Here is an 18,514-nt window from a genome sequence, read left to right on the forward strand (position 1 = left end):
GGGTGGGGTGGGAGGGCTACTTTCGCTAGGGGTCAGGGACAGCCCCTCAGAGGAGGGGACATTTGAGCCGAGACCTGAAGGAACCCAGCTTTGAGAAGTTATGGGAGAAGGGTGTTCTAGGCAGAGGGAGTTAGCAAGTTCAAGTGCACCAACCTGCAAAGCAAAGGCAGGTGCAAAGGGAGCCCATGGCAGGCGGTTGGAGATGAGGGATGGGGGAGGGCAGAGGCCGGATGCCGCGGGGTCTTGCTGGCCATGGTGAGAAGTTTGGGTTTTATTCGGAATGCAGTGGGAGAAGCCAGAGGATTTAATACAGGCCACATCAGGTTTTCGTTCTGTGTCAGAGATCACTGCAGCTGCTGGGTGGAGAGGATTGCAGAAGCCAAGAGCCAAAGAGTTTACAGTGACAGGGTCCATCCTACTTTCTGGTCTGGGCAGGACCCGAAAGGAAAGCTAGCGGCCAGAGCCAGCAGCAAACACCACATGTCACCCGTGTGACTGTGTAGATATGAAATGTCCTGAACAGGCAGATCTATGGAGACAAAGTGGTTTCGTGGTTGCCGGGGATGGGAAAGGGACTGACTGCAGCTGAGCAGATTTGGGTTGATGGAAATGTTCTAAAATTGATCGTGATAAAGGCGGCACAACTCTGTTAACTTTACTAAAAATCGCAGAATTGTATTACTTTAGCCGGGTGAACCTTATGGCACGTAAACTCAAGTTCATTTTAAAAAGCTCTAAGCAGCAGGGCGAGCGACTGTTCTCGCTCGGGTCCGGCAGAGCGCCGGCAGCCTGGCCTCCCGCTCGGGTCTGCGCGGTGTGTCCCCGCCGCCGCCGCCGTTGGCGCAACTCCAGGCGCCATTGGTCGGCCGCGGGCGCGGGCGCGCGGGGGGCGGAACCGGAACCGGCTGGAGCCGGGGGCGGGGCTTCGCGCGGCTGTGGAGGCTGCTGGAGAGGCGGCCGCGGTGGCCGGACGCGGGTGGTCGCTGCAGCCCGGAGCCCCATGGTGCGGGGCCACGGCCAGGCCGCAGGAGGAGCCCGAGGTCCGGACCGCCCCGGCTGAGCGTGCGGCCCGCGCCGCCCGGAGTTGCCGCCGTCCGTCGGGCCCCGCGGGGCGCGGGCTGGCCGCCATGGGGTCTCTGTTCCGGAGCGAGACGATGTGCCTGGCGCAGCTCTTCCTGCAGTCGGGCACGGCCTACGAGTGCCTCAGCGCCCTGGGCGAGAAGGGCCTGGTCCAGTTCCGAGACGTGAGTGTCGCCCGGGAGACGCGGGCCGCCCTGCCCGCCTGTCTGTCGCTCGGGCCTTCTTTCTCCGGGCACCTGAGCAGGGGCGCAGCGCTGTCCCCGTGTCCCCGACGGGGAAGCTGAGGCCCGCTGACCGGCGGGAGCTGCGCAGGGCGGGTCCGAGAGCAGGGTCGCCGGTGGGTTAGGGACGTTGTGTAGTCTTCATCCAGGTCGTGCCATCGGGTGTTTCTGAGCACCGACCGACCCTGTGCCAGGCACTGGGCTAAGCGGGAGGACCGATCTCATGAGGCCTCTTGGAGTCTTTCTGGAACTTGTGGGGGTGGTGGGCGACAAATAGTCAACAAATAAGTACGTGAACAAGAAAATGTTTGCTATAAAGAAAGTGAAACGGGGTGATGTGATGGTGGCTCAGCTGGCGGTGGTCAGCGGAGGCCTCGCCGAGAAGGTGATTCTTGGGCCGGGACCTGGATGGGAAGGAGCCGGCGCTGGGAAGATGGGGGGACGGGGTGCCGGCTGGAGGGACCACGAAGAGCCCAGAGCCTGAATTGGCAGTGCGCCTGGTGTAAGCTTGAGGGAAGGGATTTCCGTCAGTTTTGCTCACTGATGCATGATGAGGTCCCACTGCCTGGTAAGGAGTGGGAGCAGGGTCCCCAACAACAACAATAAACACTTGTTTATGTATCTGTTTACTTGTTCATTGTTTGTCTCCGCCAGAGACTGTTAACCCCTAATGGACTGTTCCTTCGAGTCCCCAAGACTTGACACAGCTCCCGGCGTTTGTGGGCATTAATAGGCATTTGTTGAATGAAGGAACAAGCTTTTATTGAGGGCTTGCTCTGTTCCAGACGCTGTTTCTGGTACTGGGGACTCAGTGGTGAGCAAGGCGGACAAGGTCCCTGTGTTCTTGTTGCTCACAGCCCAGGAGGAGACAGATAAACACACACTGATTATGAAGTGTGATAAGTGCTATGAAGGAAAAGAACAGGGTGTGGACAGGAGATTATTAAGCAGGACCTAATACTTACTGATCGAACTGAAAGTCACCTCAGGTGAACATTTTGTTCCTGGGCCACAGCTTCCATCCTCTGGTTGTTTCCCTTCGTCTTTCTGAGGGGTCCTTAATTTCAGAAGGGAGCACCCCTATCCAAGGTTTGATGTCAGTATTGGCCCCCCGAGGCAATTCAAAGTCAGGAGAAAACGCTGAGTGACAGGTGAGGCTGCAGGGAAGGCCCAACTCCCTTCCTGGTTCCTGGAGCCATTCAAGCTTCAGCACCTGGTACCCACTTACCTGGCAGATGTGAGTAGCACCCGAAAGATTCAGGAGACAGTCGCGAGAGAAACAGGCTCCCTTCTTTGTAACAGGTACATTTTTTCCATCCTGTTAGTACGGGGCCAAAAGACTTATCAAGCTTAAATCTCAGAGGTTTGAACAGACGCCCTGATCACGAAGATTCGAGTTTCACTGAGTGCCATTACGTTAGGCAGTGGAGTACACTTGGGATCCTTTTAAACTGAAAATCAGGGAAAGAAAAAGAAAGTGTGGTTCATCTTTTTCTAGAAGGAAAATTAAAGTGCTAAAGTGAGCTCTTTGTGTGGTGTTAGGTTTTCAGAGCTCAGATGTGTGCAGGGGGGTGTGTCTCTGTGTCTTCAGTTGACTGTCAGGCAGCGTGCGTGCTATTGCAGAAAGCTCTATCACATCTGACATTGTTCCGCTCTATTCTGGAGTTTGTCACTGACTGAGTTCACCGCATGCGATCACTGTGACCTCAGTCTTTTCTGGCTTGTATTGGCTGAATTTCCCCTCTTTTCTTTTAGTAATCTTTCTAAGGGAAAGCAGACAGGTCAAGGGTTTGTATAGTGACAGCCCGTGAGAAGAAAGGTTATTCAGCCAATCAGTAGGACTCAGTGAAGGGAAATGTCAGCTGGCTTTGTAAGTCTGCAATCTAAGAATGATTTTCACCCTTAGTCCTTTAGCTGCTGGAGTGGGAAGACGCCTGGTGTGGGTGTTAGTAACAACAGCAGCAGGTATCCTCTGCCAGTTTTCCTAGGTTAAATGTTAGTCTTAAAATGAATCTACGTTAAAATGTACGCATATCATTGGAATTAGGGTGATGTCCCCTCCCTAAAAAGAAAAATAAAACTTTGTAAAAGAAGCCACATCACAGAAAACAAAAGCAGTTAATGTACTTAAGATGGTGATGTCATGTTTGTGTCATTGCCACAAAAATTTGCCTCTTCATAAGGATTCTATTTGTAGAACTATAATGTCCAATTAGAGTTAATTAGTGTTTGATATTGAAGAGAAAAATTGAAACTGAGCAGTGTCATTTGTAGTCAGCTTTTGATGGCATGACTTCCTTTTCACTTTTTTTTTTAAAAATTTTATTGGGGAATATTGGGGAACAGTGTGTTTCTCCAGGGCCCATCAGCTCCAAGTCACTGTCCTTAAATTCAGTTGTGGAGGGCGCAGCTCAGCTCCAAGTCCAGTTGCCGTTTTCAATCTGTAGTTGCAGGGGCGCAGCCCCCATCCCATGGAATCAAACCAGCAATCCTGTTCAGAGCTTGCGCTCTAACCAACTGAGCCATCAGGCCGCCCCACTCACATTCTTAATTCTGTAGAAATAGATTGTGTCTGAATCATAAGGAACTTGAAAGTGGTTACGTTAGATTAGTGTGACTTCCAGAAATGAATGCGAATGTGACAAACAGAAGTGAAATTCGAATTTTTTGTTTTTCTCCTGGTTAATTCTTTCAAAAAAACATTGAAAAACTGAACAAGAACCAAACCTTTTGGGGTAGACACTCTCAGGTTGTTTGAGCAGTTTCATGCCAGGCTGTTGTCTAATTATTTGTTTTGAGCGTGCTTAGTACAAGCGCTAGATGGAGTACAGATAGAATTGTTACCCTAAGCCTTTCAACATGAATGATCACTGTAATTTTTTTAAATTATAAAAGTAATGTATGTCCATTGTGGAAAATTTGGAAAATATAAGAATAAGATAATAAATAACTTCCGTCATCTCAATAATCTAGAAATAAACACTAACTTTTTGATTAATATTGGTCAAACATTATTTTTCTAATGATATTTTTAAACGTACGTATGTATTTTCACATAATTGGAACCACATTGAAAATATCGTTAATCTTTTTTACACACAAATCATAAATAAATTCCTGATTTTATTAAATATTCTTTTATAATTTTTAAAAATTGTTTTAAGCTTGTATTAGAAGAAGTAAAAGTAGAGGGAAGAATATATGGGAACAGTGAATGCTCATGTGCCCATAATATAAACTCTGGCCGCTCATTCCATTCCGTCCTACTCACCCCCCAACCCCAGACAGCTATTTTGAAGCAAATCCCAGATAATTTCATTTATAAATATTTTAGTAAGTAGCTCTAAAAGGTAAGGACATTTAAAAATCATAACCACAATACCGTTATCATACCTAAAATATGTAATAATAATTTCTTAATCTAATACCTTAGTCACTTACAACATTATTTTTAATAAGTGCATAATAAGTTATATGGCTGAACCATAATTTTATACAACTTTATTACTGTGTATCATAAAAATCACCCATTTCAAGTGTTGTGCATCCATCACCACAATCTAGTTTTAGAACATTATATTACCCCAGTAAGACCCTACACTCATTTACAGTCACTCCCCATTCCTACCCCCAGCCCCACGCAATCACTAATCTACTTTCTGCCTCTAGGTTTGCCTTTCCTGGACATTTCATAGAAATGGAATCATACAACATGTGCCCTTTTGTGTCTTCTTCAGTCATTTGCGTCATGTTTCTGAGAGTCCTCTGTGACGTTGTGTGTCGGTAGTCTGTTCTGATTGCTGAGTAATATTCCATGATATGGATCCAGACTCTAATTTCTGTAATCAGTTGTCTGTTGTGAATCATTTTTTCTCTATCCCTGAGGTTGATGTTCTAGATAAATTTTTGTCTGTATCCATAGTTTTTTCCTTAGGTTAAATTTTTTCATGGGATATTTCTGGGCTAGAGGATATTTTTCAGGCAGTTTTGATAATAGTTGCCAAATCGCTTTCTAGAAAAGTTGTGTCAGTTTATACTCCCATTCAATAGTATTACACGAGGATGTGCTTTTCCCCAAACCCTTGCCAATAATGTTTTATTTTTGAAGTCAAATTTATTACTAACATTTGTCACCCCACTAAACTTTAATTAAAAAAAAAAGAAAAGAAAAGTCAAATTTATTTTTAAATTTTAGAACATTCAAAGTAAATTTTTAATTCTTTTCTCAGCTCAACCAGAATGTAAGTTCTTTCCAAAGAAAATTTGTTGGTGAGGTGAAGAGGTGTGAAGAGCTGGAGCGAATATTGGGTAAGTTTGTTTTAATAACCAAAATAATTACTTTTATATAAGCAAACCTTACTCACTTTAGAAAAATTAGAAAATATAGATAAACAGAAAGGAAAAAAAGAAATTGCCCGGATTCTCACTATTCAGAGGTAATCACTGTTCTGTAGGCTTATATTTTTTTTCCATAATATTTACTATTCATCTATAAAAGTAAGGATTTACTTACATCATGCTCAAGTTACTCAGCTTTGCTTGTCATTTTCAGTACTCCTGTAACATTTTTTCATGTTAATAAACAGATTGATCCATCATCACGTTTAATGGCCACATAGCATTTCATTGTATCAATGTGCTATAATTTATTTAACCAATCCCTTGTAGTTTATTATAACTTAAAAACATCTATACATGTTAACATATGACCTAAAATTATATCAATGAACAAAGGAGGTAGGTAGGAAATGGCAGATCGATTGGTTGAGTAGATTGGTTGGTAATTTCCTTTTTCTCAGGGCTTCCTTTGCGAAGGTGTTAGGTCAGTATTCTCTGGCTGTTAACCATTAAAACTCGGTATCTTAAGGCTACTTCATTTGTTTGTAAAATCTTCAACATGTTAGCGCGAAATAGTCAATATCAATTCAAGCCTTGACATTCTGACTGAAATAGGGAGGAAAATGATCTCAGACAACTGATGGAAGTACAAAATTTGTTTTTAGAAAGATGAACAGAAAATCCTGGGGAATGAGTTGGAAGGGGGAGAATGTGACTTTTAGAATGATTTCTAATAGCTAATAATTACTGTGGATTTTATATTTTTTAATCGGATCCTGGTTAAATGTGAGACTTGTGTACGATAGACGTCATATTCCTGTCTTGGCAACACATGTGAGTCATTGCACAGGTGGTACATTTGGAATGAGGTTGTTAAAGGCAGGGCAAGAGTGATAACACATCAGACACGTCCAGGCCTTCCTGTAGCACAAACTGTTTCAAAACGAATATGGACTTTAAAAAAAAGGAACTCTCAAGTAAATGTAGTTATAAATAGGTTCAAATGATTTGCATCCATTTCCAGAAAACTTTTAAACCACCCAGTGCTTCCTTTGCTATCTCATTGTTAAGACATTCTCTCTTTTTCTTTCTTTTTGATAAGACAAATAGTAGTAACACTTCTCCAAAATAGCATCATGTTTAGCCTCAGGAAAAGGACACTGCATGGAATTGAAAATACAAACTAAAGAAATTCATTTTGACTGGTTTACTGTTAGTTTCATGAGTGTAGTTTTTAATGTAAGTAGGGAAGCCGTGTAGGTTGTTCTGTGTCAAACGTCACAGCTAACTGGGCACTTGGGAGAGCCTGGCTTTCCGTCCTTGTCTCAGGGCTCCTTTTGCCCACGGAGGTTGTGATTTTCTCGGTGGATACTTCCTTCCTTCCACAAGCGTCTGCAGGGCAGTCTCTTGTGCTATCTGGGGTAGGGGTTATTTTCGGTCTATCATTGGGGTATTCCTGCACTTCTGACTGCCCTTAACTTCCTCCTTCTCCAGGTGCAGACACAGCTGTGACTCCAGCGTTCTTTAAGTAGAGTTTTAGAAATGAAACCAATGTGGGGAATTTCAGAAAGTGTAGCCATGTTATTGCTCATTTTGCCACTTCGTCCTGCTCTCTCCAGGCAGTAAATTAGGGTGCAGTGGGCAACCTATAAGTCAGTTGGAACAAACAAGACTTCTGTGCATTTAGACATATTTTTAGGTGACCTAGGAAAGGTTGGGACATAAAATGTTCTGACTGAAATGTCTTATAAGTTTTGGACTCTAATTTGTTTGACTTTTATTTATTTCCACAGCATATTTGGTGCAGGAAATTAACAGAGCTGATATCCCCCTTCCTGAAGGAGAGAACAGTCTTCCTGCACCACCTCTTAAACAAGTTCTAGAAATGCAGGTAACTTGTTTCTGAAGAAGCTGTTTTCATCACTAATCTCAGATACTGCCGCTTTACTTAACTTTATGTTGGCTAGTGCTTTTCTGCCTTTCTTCTCAAAATGGTGGAATGAAAATTAAAGAGCCCTGTTATTACCCTCAGTAATAGATTATCTGTGGTGAATTTTACCACAGATAATTCAGTTTTCCTTTAACATGTAAGACGTGGCGTTGAGCAGAGGCTGGCGAGAATTAGCTCATGAGATGAGGTTCTTGGTCGCAGTGTTTCTGAGAGTTCACTCTGGGCCGATCCGGGCCTCAGCTGCCTCGCCTGTAGCAAGTAACTGAGGCTTCAGTCCTGTGCCTCACATTCTCGCCACGTTCACTGACCCTCCCCGCTCTAATTCTCAGAAGCTAGTGTGAAGGAGATAGATCGTTCCAGGTGGGCAGCAAACAGAATTCCTTCTCCCTGAGTTCAGTGTCTGGGGTGTTGGGGACACAGCATCCTCCCTGGGAGTACAGCAGCTCGTCTTGTTCATTAGCTCCCCCCGTGAATTATCCGTGGAGGTTTCAACTTGCTCATCTGATGTTCATCACACTGGGAAATAGACAAGAGCTCCTTATAGCTCATCTAGAGCAATTATGGTTGTATAACTAGGACCATTCCATCGCTGGCTGCCCTGTTTGTTTATCTGGGAGGAAGTCATTTAACATTTGGTATATGAGTGGACTCGAGGGAGAATTACACAATCAGATGAGTAGAAAGCAGTCATCTGGCTTGGCCTGTTTGATGGGTTGGTTAGGATCATTACAAATACAGTGATCACTGACTGTTTATAGTTTTCATAAGGCAGAGCATAGTGATGAATGTGGTCTGTCAAGGGATTGGTTCTCATTGAGTCAAGCATTTGTTTTACAATTTCTGCTTCTGTTGTTTTAATACTAAGTAGTGTTAAGGATGCTTTGTATGTAACTGGTTATTTAAGGAGATTTATTCTCAAGAATTTTTATGCCCAATTAATTGTGTAAGGGCAACTGGATACAAACTCTTAAGCTAGGGACGAGGCATACCTATATTTAGAACAGATTATCTAAACATTTTTTCTGTGTTGCAAATGAAAGGAAAGGTAGACTTGAAAGAGGAAGACTCTTTGATGTGTGATAATGGATAAGCAGATGACAGAAAACCGAAAGAAATGATGGGAGTTCAGGCCAGAGGTGAGGCACGGCCTCCCCAGTGCTTCTGTCATCTGTGGCGTGAGCTCATAGGAATTACCAGAATTAATACAAAACAGTAAATGATGGACTTTTAACATCTTTGTACGTTTTCATATCCCGATCAAACTCTCATAAATTGTGGCTTTTGAAGACCTCCATTGGTTTTGGTGTCCTATAAAAAGATGGTTAGAACTACACTTGGAACTAGCCCATCGTTTTAAGTAACTGCCGCTTTGTTTTAGGAGCAGTTGCAGAAGCTGGAGGTTGAGCTGAGAGAAGTCACTAAGAACAAGGAGAAACTGAGGAAAAACTTGCTTGAACTGATCGAGTACACTCACATGCTCAGAGTGACAAAAACCTTCGTTAAACGAAACGTGGAGGTACTGACGACTCCTGTGAGGAAATGCATTTCTTTTATCCAAGTCCTGTTCCCATAAGGCCTCCGGTTTTGTTATCAATTCCTGTAGATGTATTGCTTTTTCCAAAAGATACATTTTGATCTTAGCTTTATTTTTCAGTTGGATTATGTCATTATAAAAAGCTTTAAGCCTTTTCCTGTATTAGTTGGTTTTAGCAATAGCAATACCTCCTATTTGTAAAATGCTATAGTTTGCAGTTGAAAACAATTTTTTATGGTCATATGAAAAAATTGAACAGAGGAAGTCAACTTCCTCTAAAATTGCTTAAGACTGAAGGAGGTTGGAAAAAACCCCTCTAAATAATAAAAATAAAGGAAAGTCTGTATGCAGTAATCCTACACTCAGCTGAGTATCAGAGAGAGAAGTACATTCCTTCTGAACTCAGTTTCACTTCAGAAAATTTCTTTATCTTGGATTGAAGCAATGGCATAAATTATAACCATACTTTGATGTAAATGTCTTCAAGTAGCTTACAGATAAGGGACGGGGAAATGACCCTTTTTATTGATCAGAGCGGAGTCCCACGTGTACGTTATCTTGGGGCCTTGGCTCTCAGATCTGCGTAGTCAGTGGTGCTGCCCTGAACTTGTTTGGAAACATGACAGAGAAGTAAAGTGTCACGTTTTATATCTCTTTGTAGTTTGAACCCACTTACGAAGAATTCCCTTCTTTAGACGGTGACTCTCTGTTGGACTACAGCTGTATGCAGCGGCTGGGAGCAAAGCTGGGGTAGGTGACACCATGGGCTGTCGAGCTTCGTGCTGCCCTCTTGTCAGAGGAGGACAAGCTCTGCAGAGTGGACGGATAGGCTCCGTTTGAAAGCCTGTGATTGAATGAAAGAAACTGAGTATTTGTTTAAGAAAACACTGTGTACTTCTGTATTTGTTGAGTTGAATGATTCAGCTGTATTGACTTTTTAGCCAAATATGATGGGTATTTCTTCTTTTGGCATAATGAGTTGGAAAGAAGGAACAGTTATGCTGGTTTTATTCCTAAGCCTGGAATACTTGGTCATTGGAGCATCAAATCCTATTTTGTGTGGTGGAGACATAGGGGCTGCACTGAGTTGGTTCATGTATTAGTTGTATGGTAAGGGTCTCTTTCTGCTGTTTCACTCTTTCTGTTTAGTTGATGAACTAATGGTAACTTGTTTCCTCATGTGATTTGAGGATTTCTTTTTATTATGAACTTACATTCCTCTGTTCATTATCTGTAGGAATTCAGTGTTTAGTTTGAGGATGTATTCCTCCAGAGAGAATTTATTTTTACATTTGTCAAGCATGTACCTGGGAGGCCACTATCAACCTGGAATCATTTTGTATTAATTTCTCAGCTTGAGTTTTGTTTTGTTTTTCTGTTTGTCGTTTTCACTATGCAAGTAATGTGAGTTTAAGCCACAAGTCTGAGTGAGTTCTAACCTGTGGTTATAAATTCTCAAAGAAGATTTCCCCCTTTTCCCAGAACCCAAACTGAAATGAACAGGTATATGAGTCCTTGTAGGCTCCTTTGCAAGGTGGGTTTTTTCGTGTCCACTATTCCTACAAGTGTAGCCCTTGAGGGTGGGTGGGGTCCCAACTTCGGAGGGGCCTGGGGGAGATTCAGTTTCATCTCCTCGTTTCTATAGACCTAGGGCCCGTCTCCCGTCTCCCATGCTGCCACTGACCCCCAGGCCTTAGGGTACTGACTGGGTCAGTGTGATGCATCAGGGTGGTTTCAGTTCCAAGAATGGCTCTAGTTCTAGACTCAGCTACACGTGGAAAAGGATGTTTTAGAAACGTTTTATCCAGTGTTTTAGGCGTTGGGCAGTTGGAGGGCGTTCTGTACGTCTTTGCCATTTGGCCAGAGATGAAAGTCTTCATCATCCTTTTAAGACAATTTGATAAGAACGCGTCGCTTTCAGTTGACTACAGCTCGTCTTCATTGTCTCCTAGGTTTGTATCTGGGCTAATTAACCAAGGAAAAGTGGAAGCATTTGAAAAAATGTTGTGGAGGGTCTGCAAAGGGTACACCATCCTGACCTATGCAGAGCTGGATGAGCCCCTCGAAGACCCTGAAACAGTGAGTAAATGTCACGATTACCTGCTGACAGTGACAGGCTGACAGCAAAGTGGGAGGCAGAGGCTCAGTGCACAGTGACCCATCGGAAAGTGAGTTGTCCCCCTGACGCCTTATCACCCTGGAATATGTTCAGATGTACTTCCTAAAACCAGGGACTTTCTTCCGCATTACCGCAGTGCGACCAGGAAACGAACAGAGACACGTCACTGCCCTCCGAGCCTCCGGTCCCAACCCGCTTGCACCGGTCATCCCAAGACCGGCTTTTACAGCGAAGGATCTAGTTTAGAATCACACTTTGGATTTAACTGACACATCTCTCTGATCTCCTTCATTCTGGGACAGTTTCTCAGTCTTTCTTTAACTTTCGTGACCTTGACATTTAAAATTATTACAGACCAGTTTTTTTTGGTAGACTGTCCCTCAGTTTGAATTCGTCTGTTTTCTCATGATTGGACTCAGGTCATGCATCTTTGGCAGGAACGTCACGAAATGATGCTGCGCTCCTCTCACCGCGTCTACCAGCGGCGTGTGCTTCAGCTTTCCCCCCATGTTTTCCACTCTGTTCTGATACTGAGAAATCCGGCTCCCATTGTCCTCAGTATATTTCATGAATTGTTTAATTAACTTATTTATTCAGTGTAACCTGTCTTCCAACCACATCAGCCCTCCCCTCAGCCCTGTATACTTGCCTTCAGGACCCACGTGTCTGTGCTCCGCTGAGGCTCCCAACCTGCTCCCCTGACCTGTGCCCCAAGGGCTCAGTCCTTGCACTGCTACTCTGGCCTTAGGGATCCTATGTAATTTTATGAATTTAAGTACCATCCCCCAAATGTATGTATCTAGCTGGGACCTTTCCTCCGAACAGCAGACGTGTATTTAACTTGCTGCTCCACCTTGTCTTAAATACCTGGAAGACATTGCTACCTTATGCCTAAAACTGAACTCCTGATCTTTCCCCCCAGAGCTGCCCTTCCAGCCTTGCCCATCTCCGGCTGTAAACCGTGGGGATCAGCCTTGACTCGTCTCTTTTTCCTTACACCTCACATCTAGTCCACCAGTAGGTCTGTTGTCCTCGTCTTGTAAGTAGGAGGAAAATCTGGCCTCCCATCGCCTCCACCACCACCTGCTGCAGGAGATGGGCACCCACCCCTGAAGGGCCTCCATTCTGCCCTGGCCTCTGCCCCACTCAGCTCTCCTTCCTCTAAGCATCCAGAACGACCCCTGTAGCACTACAGTCAGATTATTTCACTCCTCCACCTAAAACCCTCCAGGGGCTTCCTGTCTCACTCAGCAAAAAGCTCAAAGCCTTACAGCGTCACCTCTTGTCGCCCTGTCGCACTCTGACTTGGGTTGCTACTGCTGCCCCTGCATCTCTCCTCAGCCCCGCGCCTCTTGCTTTCCCTCCGCTTCTGCACGAGCCTTTCCTTTGGCTCCCAGAGCTCCTGCTGGTGTCCACACGGCTGGCTCCCTCACCTCCTTCAGTCCCTTCGGCCCAGATGCGCCCTGCTCAGGGGGACATCCCTGATCACCATATTTAACAGGGGCAGCCCCCAGCCGCTCCCTCCTGCCCGCCCCTTCCAGCTTTATTTTCTCTAGAGTACCTACCTCCTTTGGCGTAGTGTGTATTTTGTTTGTTGGTGTTCCTCCTGCCAACCTGAGTGTAATCTCTTCTCTTCTCCCCTCCCAGGGCAGGGATTTTGTCAGTTTTGTTCACTGCTGTATTCCCAGCACCTAGAACAGTGCCTGGCAAATAGGCCAAAACCTATTTAGTTTTCTTTGTAGAATATTTGTAAATACAGTCAATTCTCGTTATATTTGTAATAGTTCTAGTCTATAAAGTCTCTGCAAAATACTGAACCACTATTCTCAGGAAAATACAGGGTCAGGTTCCTACAAGCCTCTGGTCACAACATTTTTCAGCTTATCACTACATAACCTACTTTATGTGTTTCAGTTTAAAGACACTTATTTAATATACATTGTTGATTCATAGCACTGACCTCAGCCAACAGCGCTGCAACTCACACCTGAATGAAGCTTATCTGACACACACGTTTTCTCCCTGAGGCGCGTCACAGCCTCCCTGCGCAACTTTGCTTGGGGCCATTTTAATAGTGAAATCATCACCAAAAAGCACCAAAATGTGAAAATGGTGGCACTACACAGAGCAGGATAGGGACACGTACTTACAGTAAGAGCTGAAACAAGCATCACCGTGTTCAGCCCAGCTGGAACATGTGCGTTGGGGGACTCAGAAGTTTTGTCGCTCTGCATGTCTGCAAATGACTGAAAAAACACTGCGAGTATTGATTTTGGGGTTAGGAATGCTTTTTGTGGTGCATTTGCAGTTATGGAATCCATAGATAATGAGGATTGACAGTATTTGTTGGACGAAATGAAGGAACTAAGTCTGACAGAGTTTGAGCTGCCAGAGTTTTCCAAGTTCTGTTACGGAAGTAACAATTTTATTTACTCTTTGTAGGGAGAAGTCATAAAATGGTATGTGTTTTTAATATCCTTTTGGGGAGAGCAGATTGGCCACAAAGTTAAGAAGATATGTGATTGGTAAGAAAAAGAAACATTTCATTTCATTTATTTCTTTATATTTATTTCCTTTACAAGGAAAACCTCTTGTTTTCCTTAAACATCCCTCTGTGTTTGCGAAGAAATATGTGGGTGCAAAGGCTGCTGGATTTTGTCATATAACATCCTTGCTGTAATACCATCTTTTTAAACATTTAATTTGTCATCTTTTGCCAGTGCAGTACTTAATTTAAAAGTAGAGACCATGTTAATAATATTCCCAGATTGGGTTTTTATTTTTTTTAGAAATCAAGGCTTAAGATCAATTGGAGAAGAAATCAAATTCTAATATTTTGTGCCTTCCCGTTGCTTTTAGCTACATGCAGGCTTATCTATCATCATACGGTTCATCTTTTGTCAAACACTTGTCAGTTTTCTCCTTGGGGAAGGGCAAGACGAGTGGTGAGGAGTGTGGGCGCTGAGCCGGCCTGCCTGGATTCGGAGCCTGGCTTTGCCACTCACTCTCTGGCAGCCTTCGGCAAGTCACCAAGTCCCGGTTTCCTCATCTATAAAGTGGGGGTAGGTCCCTTCTCGCAGGGCTGTTAGGACTCAGTGAGATACGTGTGAAAGACTCCATTGAATGTTGAGTATGTCGCAACAAGAGATCTGTCTGTGACTTATTCTTGTCAACAAATGGAAAAATAAACAAAGCCAAACAAAAACCTCAAAAGCACACTTCAGTGTTTTCTTACACGCTGCGAAATTTTAGACGACCTCCTTTGTTTGGGGGGTCGGGAGGGGCTTGGGTGTTTCTTTTGGATCAGTGTTCCCCAGAGTTTGCTACTCAGTCACTGATGATACGGGGAGTCATTTTAGGTGTCACATGGGGAAACCTGTTGTTATTTTGCTAGAGAGATATTTATTCTAACATAGATTTGAAAAACTGTAACCAGCACAGCAAACCCATGATTTCACAGATAGCATTGCCAAGGATGAGGCTAGAATAAGCATTTAATTGTAACAGTCAGACCTCAAAGAAGAGTAAGTTTGGCATCGAAATACTAAGTTGGTGTGGAAGCAGCTGCGGGTGGGAAGGTTCAGCTCTGCAGTCCCCACCCGTGCGGACTTGCGTGTCACGGCCCCTGAGAAGGTGCCCTGTGAGGTGAGGGCGAGTTCACTGCAGCACATGCCAAAGGCAGCAAACCAGAGCTCCTCTGTCCCTGCTTCCCTCTTTTTAAAAAGGTAACCATTGTTGTGTGTTGTGCTTTCGTGTTTCAAACCTGTTTAACGATTCCCACCTCCGGGAAAGTAGTGAATTTCAGAAAGCTGGAACTGGGAACGAGCTTCGGGAATCATGGAGCACAGAGTGCACTTTGCATCTAAAAGAGTTTGCTAACTGTGTCGAATTCAGCAGAAGTTTGCCGAGGGCCTGTGTGCAAGGCCCGCCTAGGGCAGGGTGTCTGTCTGTACCCCTTTCTCCCAGGGGGCTGCTTTGTAATTCCATTGTGGAAGCAGCTGTGCGCGGTGGTGGGCTGAATTCAGTTCTGGTGATCGATTCGGCCTGTCCTGGTCCTGACAGACGTGAGAGCTTGTTGAATTCTGTCTTCCAGTTACCACTGCCACGTTTACCCCTACCCAAATACCGCCGAGGAGCGGAGAGAGATTCAGGAGGGACTGAATACCCGGATTCAAGATCTTCATACTGTGAGTAAGCTGGCAGCTGTGGCCTCCTTATCTGCAGGTGGTAAAACATTTACACATCCATTGACTTTCTCATTGAATATGGAAAGTTTTAGTTGTGACAAATCAAGATGCTTTAGGCAGATTAGAATGCCACTTACCTCCTTCTTGGAAGTTTAGTTTTAGCAGCCTGTTGGAAACCTAGATAGTAATAGACTTTAAACTAAAGGTCATCTTTGGTATGTCAGGTATAATTCCTCATCAGAGAAGACAGTCAAGCCCTGCTTAAAATGGTGGCTCTTCTTTCACCTGCATACTTTAATTCAGGTTTCTTCTCGTGTCTGTGAGGGCTCTTGGTGACAAGCAGCGGACTCTAACCCACTGAGCGAGAGGGGATTTCTTGGCAGGATGAGAGGGTGGGAGATGGTGGCTCACAGGTTGGGCAGGGAGCTGGGCCAAGGTTGGGAATGGGTCAGAACCTGGCCGTTGTGCTGCCACAGTGACCATGACCTCTAACACTTCCCATGCCCTTGGGGTCCTGTTCTGCAGAGACAGCTCCCAAGAGAGAGCATCTGACTGGCTGAGCTTAGGTTTCCCACCTGCCTCCTGGTGGTACTGGGGCCCCGGAGGAGAAGGAAGGAACCGCTCCCTAACTGTCCCCAGGAGAGGCAGCTGCCTACAGTTACCCTCCATCAGTGGGGAGAAAGGCCCCTAAAAAAGTCAGGTGCCCAGCAGACAAAAACTGGAGCATGCCCAGTTTACTAAAAGCCCGCCTCTGTCCTTCCCCAGGTGCTTCACAAAACGGAGGACTATTTGAGGCAAGTGCTGTGTAAAGCCGCCGAATCTGTCTACACCCGTGTCATCCAGGTGAAGAAAATGAAAGCCATTTACCACATTCTGAACATGTGCAGCTTTGACGTGACAAACAAGTGCCTCATCGCTGAAGTCTGGTGCCCCGAGGCCGACCTGCAGGGCCTGCGGCGCGCGCTGGAGGAGGGCTCGGTAAGGCCGCCTTACCTTGTCGGGGAGCCAGGGGGCGGGGGCGGGGGCTGGCGCTGCACTTGGGAAACGGGAGAAATCCCTGCCTGAAGCAATGAAGGAAGGGAGCATTTCATAGAGCATGTCCAGTCTCCTTGTGAACTGAAATGATGGTGAGCCAGCCAGTCAAGGGCGTATGTGTGCACGTGCATTTTTACTTTGCTCTTTCAGTGAGGCCAAGAAAATACAACAGTGAAGTGGCTTCCTCCTTCCCGCAGCCTCGTTTGTGTAGTTGCCCTGCTCAAAGGTAACCATCGTCTTAGTTCTAGTGTGTATGAGTTTCTCAGTCACAGATAAGCAGATAGGAATAGATGCTCTTTTTCTTCCCCTAATGAAACTTCCCTATTTTTTAAACAACTATTTAATATCCCACTGTACAGGCGGGCACACTATGGCATTTAACTAGTTCCTTGGTCATTTAGGTGGTTTCCACTTTTATGAATACCACTGCAGTGACTAATACCTGATGTGTGACGGCAGATACGTGTACACATCTGTCTGTAGGATAAATTCCCAGCTCTGGAATTGCTGGGTCAGTTCTGACAGATAACTGCCAACTCTTGCATTTCTCTTATTAGGAGTGCAATTGAATATCTTTGTTTAAGAGCCATTTGAGTGTGGGTGTGTGAACTCTCTGTGCATATGCTTTGTCCATTTGCTACTGGGTGGTTGGACTTTTTCTTACTCATTTCTCTTGGCTCTTTGTGATACGAGAAAAAATAATTTCCACAGTTTGTCACTTGTTTTTGTGTGTTTCTGTTTGTTTGCTTTGGTCATACAGACGGTTTTGGTTAAATCTAGTTGAACCCATCACTCTCTGCTCTTATCACTTCTGAACTTTGAGTAATAGGCTTTTCCCACCTACCATGTTCCTGTGAGGGTTTTCCTGTATCAAAACTCAGTTCTTCACTGGAAGTAGCAGGTTTACTTATTTCAGGGGACACATAAGGAAACAAGTTTTTATATGAGCTTTTTTGTGAATCACTGTGACTCATTATGTAACCAGCTGATGACAGAAATGTAAACTACTGACTGCAGAGAAAGAAGGTAATATAGGAATATAGTTAGTTACTTCAGAGAGTGAGACATCTATTTTAAAGCACTAGATGACTCTTACTGAGGTAGCATCAATTTTGACGGGCATGACTAATAATACTCTTGTTGCATGAGCGTGAGTGTGTGTGTGTGTGTGTGTGTGTGTGTGTGTGTGTGTGTGGTTTTTTACCTTGAAGCTCTCTGCCGTCGCCCCTTCAGACCTCACCGCCCCCAGATCCCTCACACTCCCACTCCTGGAATGGATGAAGTCCCTCCCAGTCTCAGCTTCTCTGGGGCTGGCCTACCACGTCGCTTTTTAGAGAATGCTATTTTAGGGTCCTTTTTCGTCAGGTCTCTCAAATGCTACATTGCTTCCTTCACTTCCTCTGGCCTGGAGGCTGTGATCGTGCAGGTTTTGTAGTGTTCGGTGGTTTGTCCCCACACATTTGTACTTTGTGGTCTGTGGGGACCTACTTTTGTTATAAATGTTGTCCGTGGGTTTTGGTTTTGCTTTCTAGTTGTGCTGTCTGCTCTTGGGGGTTTATTCAGAGAGATTCAAAACTATGCCATGGCTGGGAGTTTTCCCAGAATCCCCTTACCTGTGTGTGTTTTAAGAAATATAGTTTAACTACAAAATCTAGTCTTCTGGTAACAACCTGTTTTCTTTCATTTGAAAAGGTTTGTTTTCCATTTTAAGTCAATATAACATATTTCAGGACGAAGAAGTTATATGTACGATTTTGCCGTACTAATGTTGAATTTTGGTTTATTCTTGTCTAGTTTTTGGTTTAATTAGGTTATATTGGAGCTTTCTCTAAATTCCTCTTGAACATTTTTAGGAGACAAAATACTAAATTCCAGGTTTATGGTGGTGCTCCTGGGACTACTTCTGTCGACATACCATACGTGTCACTTCCAGCTCCTCCGTTCACGTTCCCGCCCACTCAGCCTTCCTGCGTCCTTCCTCCTGCAGGGCCCTTCCTCCTGCAGGACCGCAGCCCTCCCAACGCCCCCCGCTTCCTGCTGTCACTCATG

General features: G+C 44.7%; 1 protein-coding gene across 1 annotated transcript in view; it reads left to right on the forward strand.

Annotated features, from left to right (window-relative positions):
• The first annotated feature begins 902 nt into the window (after positions 1-902).
• Positions 903-18,514, forward strand: part of ATP6V0A2 (ATPase H+ transporting V0 subunit a2) — a 33,295-nt gene continuing 15,683 nt past the window's right edge. The window contains exons 1-9 of the mRNA XM_019748799.3: positions 903-1,244; positions 5,531-5,609; positions 7,433-7,530; positions 8,969-9,106; positions 9,786-9,874; positions 11,077-11,203; positions 13,686-13,768; positions 15,337-15,430; positions 16,196-16,408. Of these exons, the coding sequence (XP_019604358.1) occupies positions 1,128-1,244; positions 5,531-5,609; positions 7,433-7,530; positions 8,969-9,106; positions 9,786-9,874; positions 11,077-11,203; positions 13,686-13,768; positions 15,337-15,430; positions 16,196-16,408 (1,038 nt within the window). The 5' untranslated portion in view covers positions 903-1,127. The remainder of the gene's footprint in view (positions 1,245-5,530; positions 5,610-7,432; positions 7,531-8,968; positions 9,107-9,785; positions 9,875-11,076; positions 11,204-13,685; positions 13,769-15,336; positions 15,431-16,195; positions 16,409-18,514) is intronic.

The sequence above is a fragment of the Rhinolophus sinicus genome, chromosome 9, assembly GCF_057876585.1.
Source record: "Rhinolophus sinicus isolate RSI-liver-muscle chromosome 9, RSI-T2T, whole genome shotgun sequence".
Classification (NCBI taxonomy): Eukaryota; Metazoa; Chordata; class Mammalia; order Chiroptera; family Rhinolophidae; genus Rhinolophus; species Rhinolophus sinicus.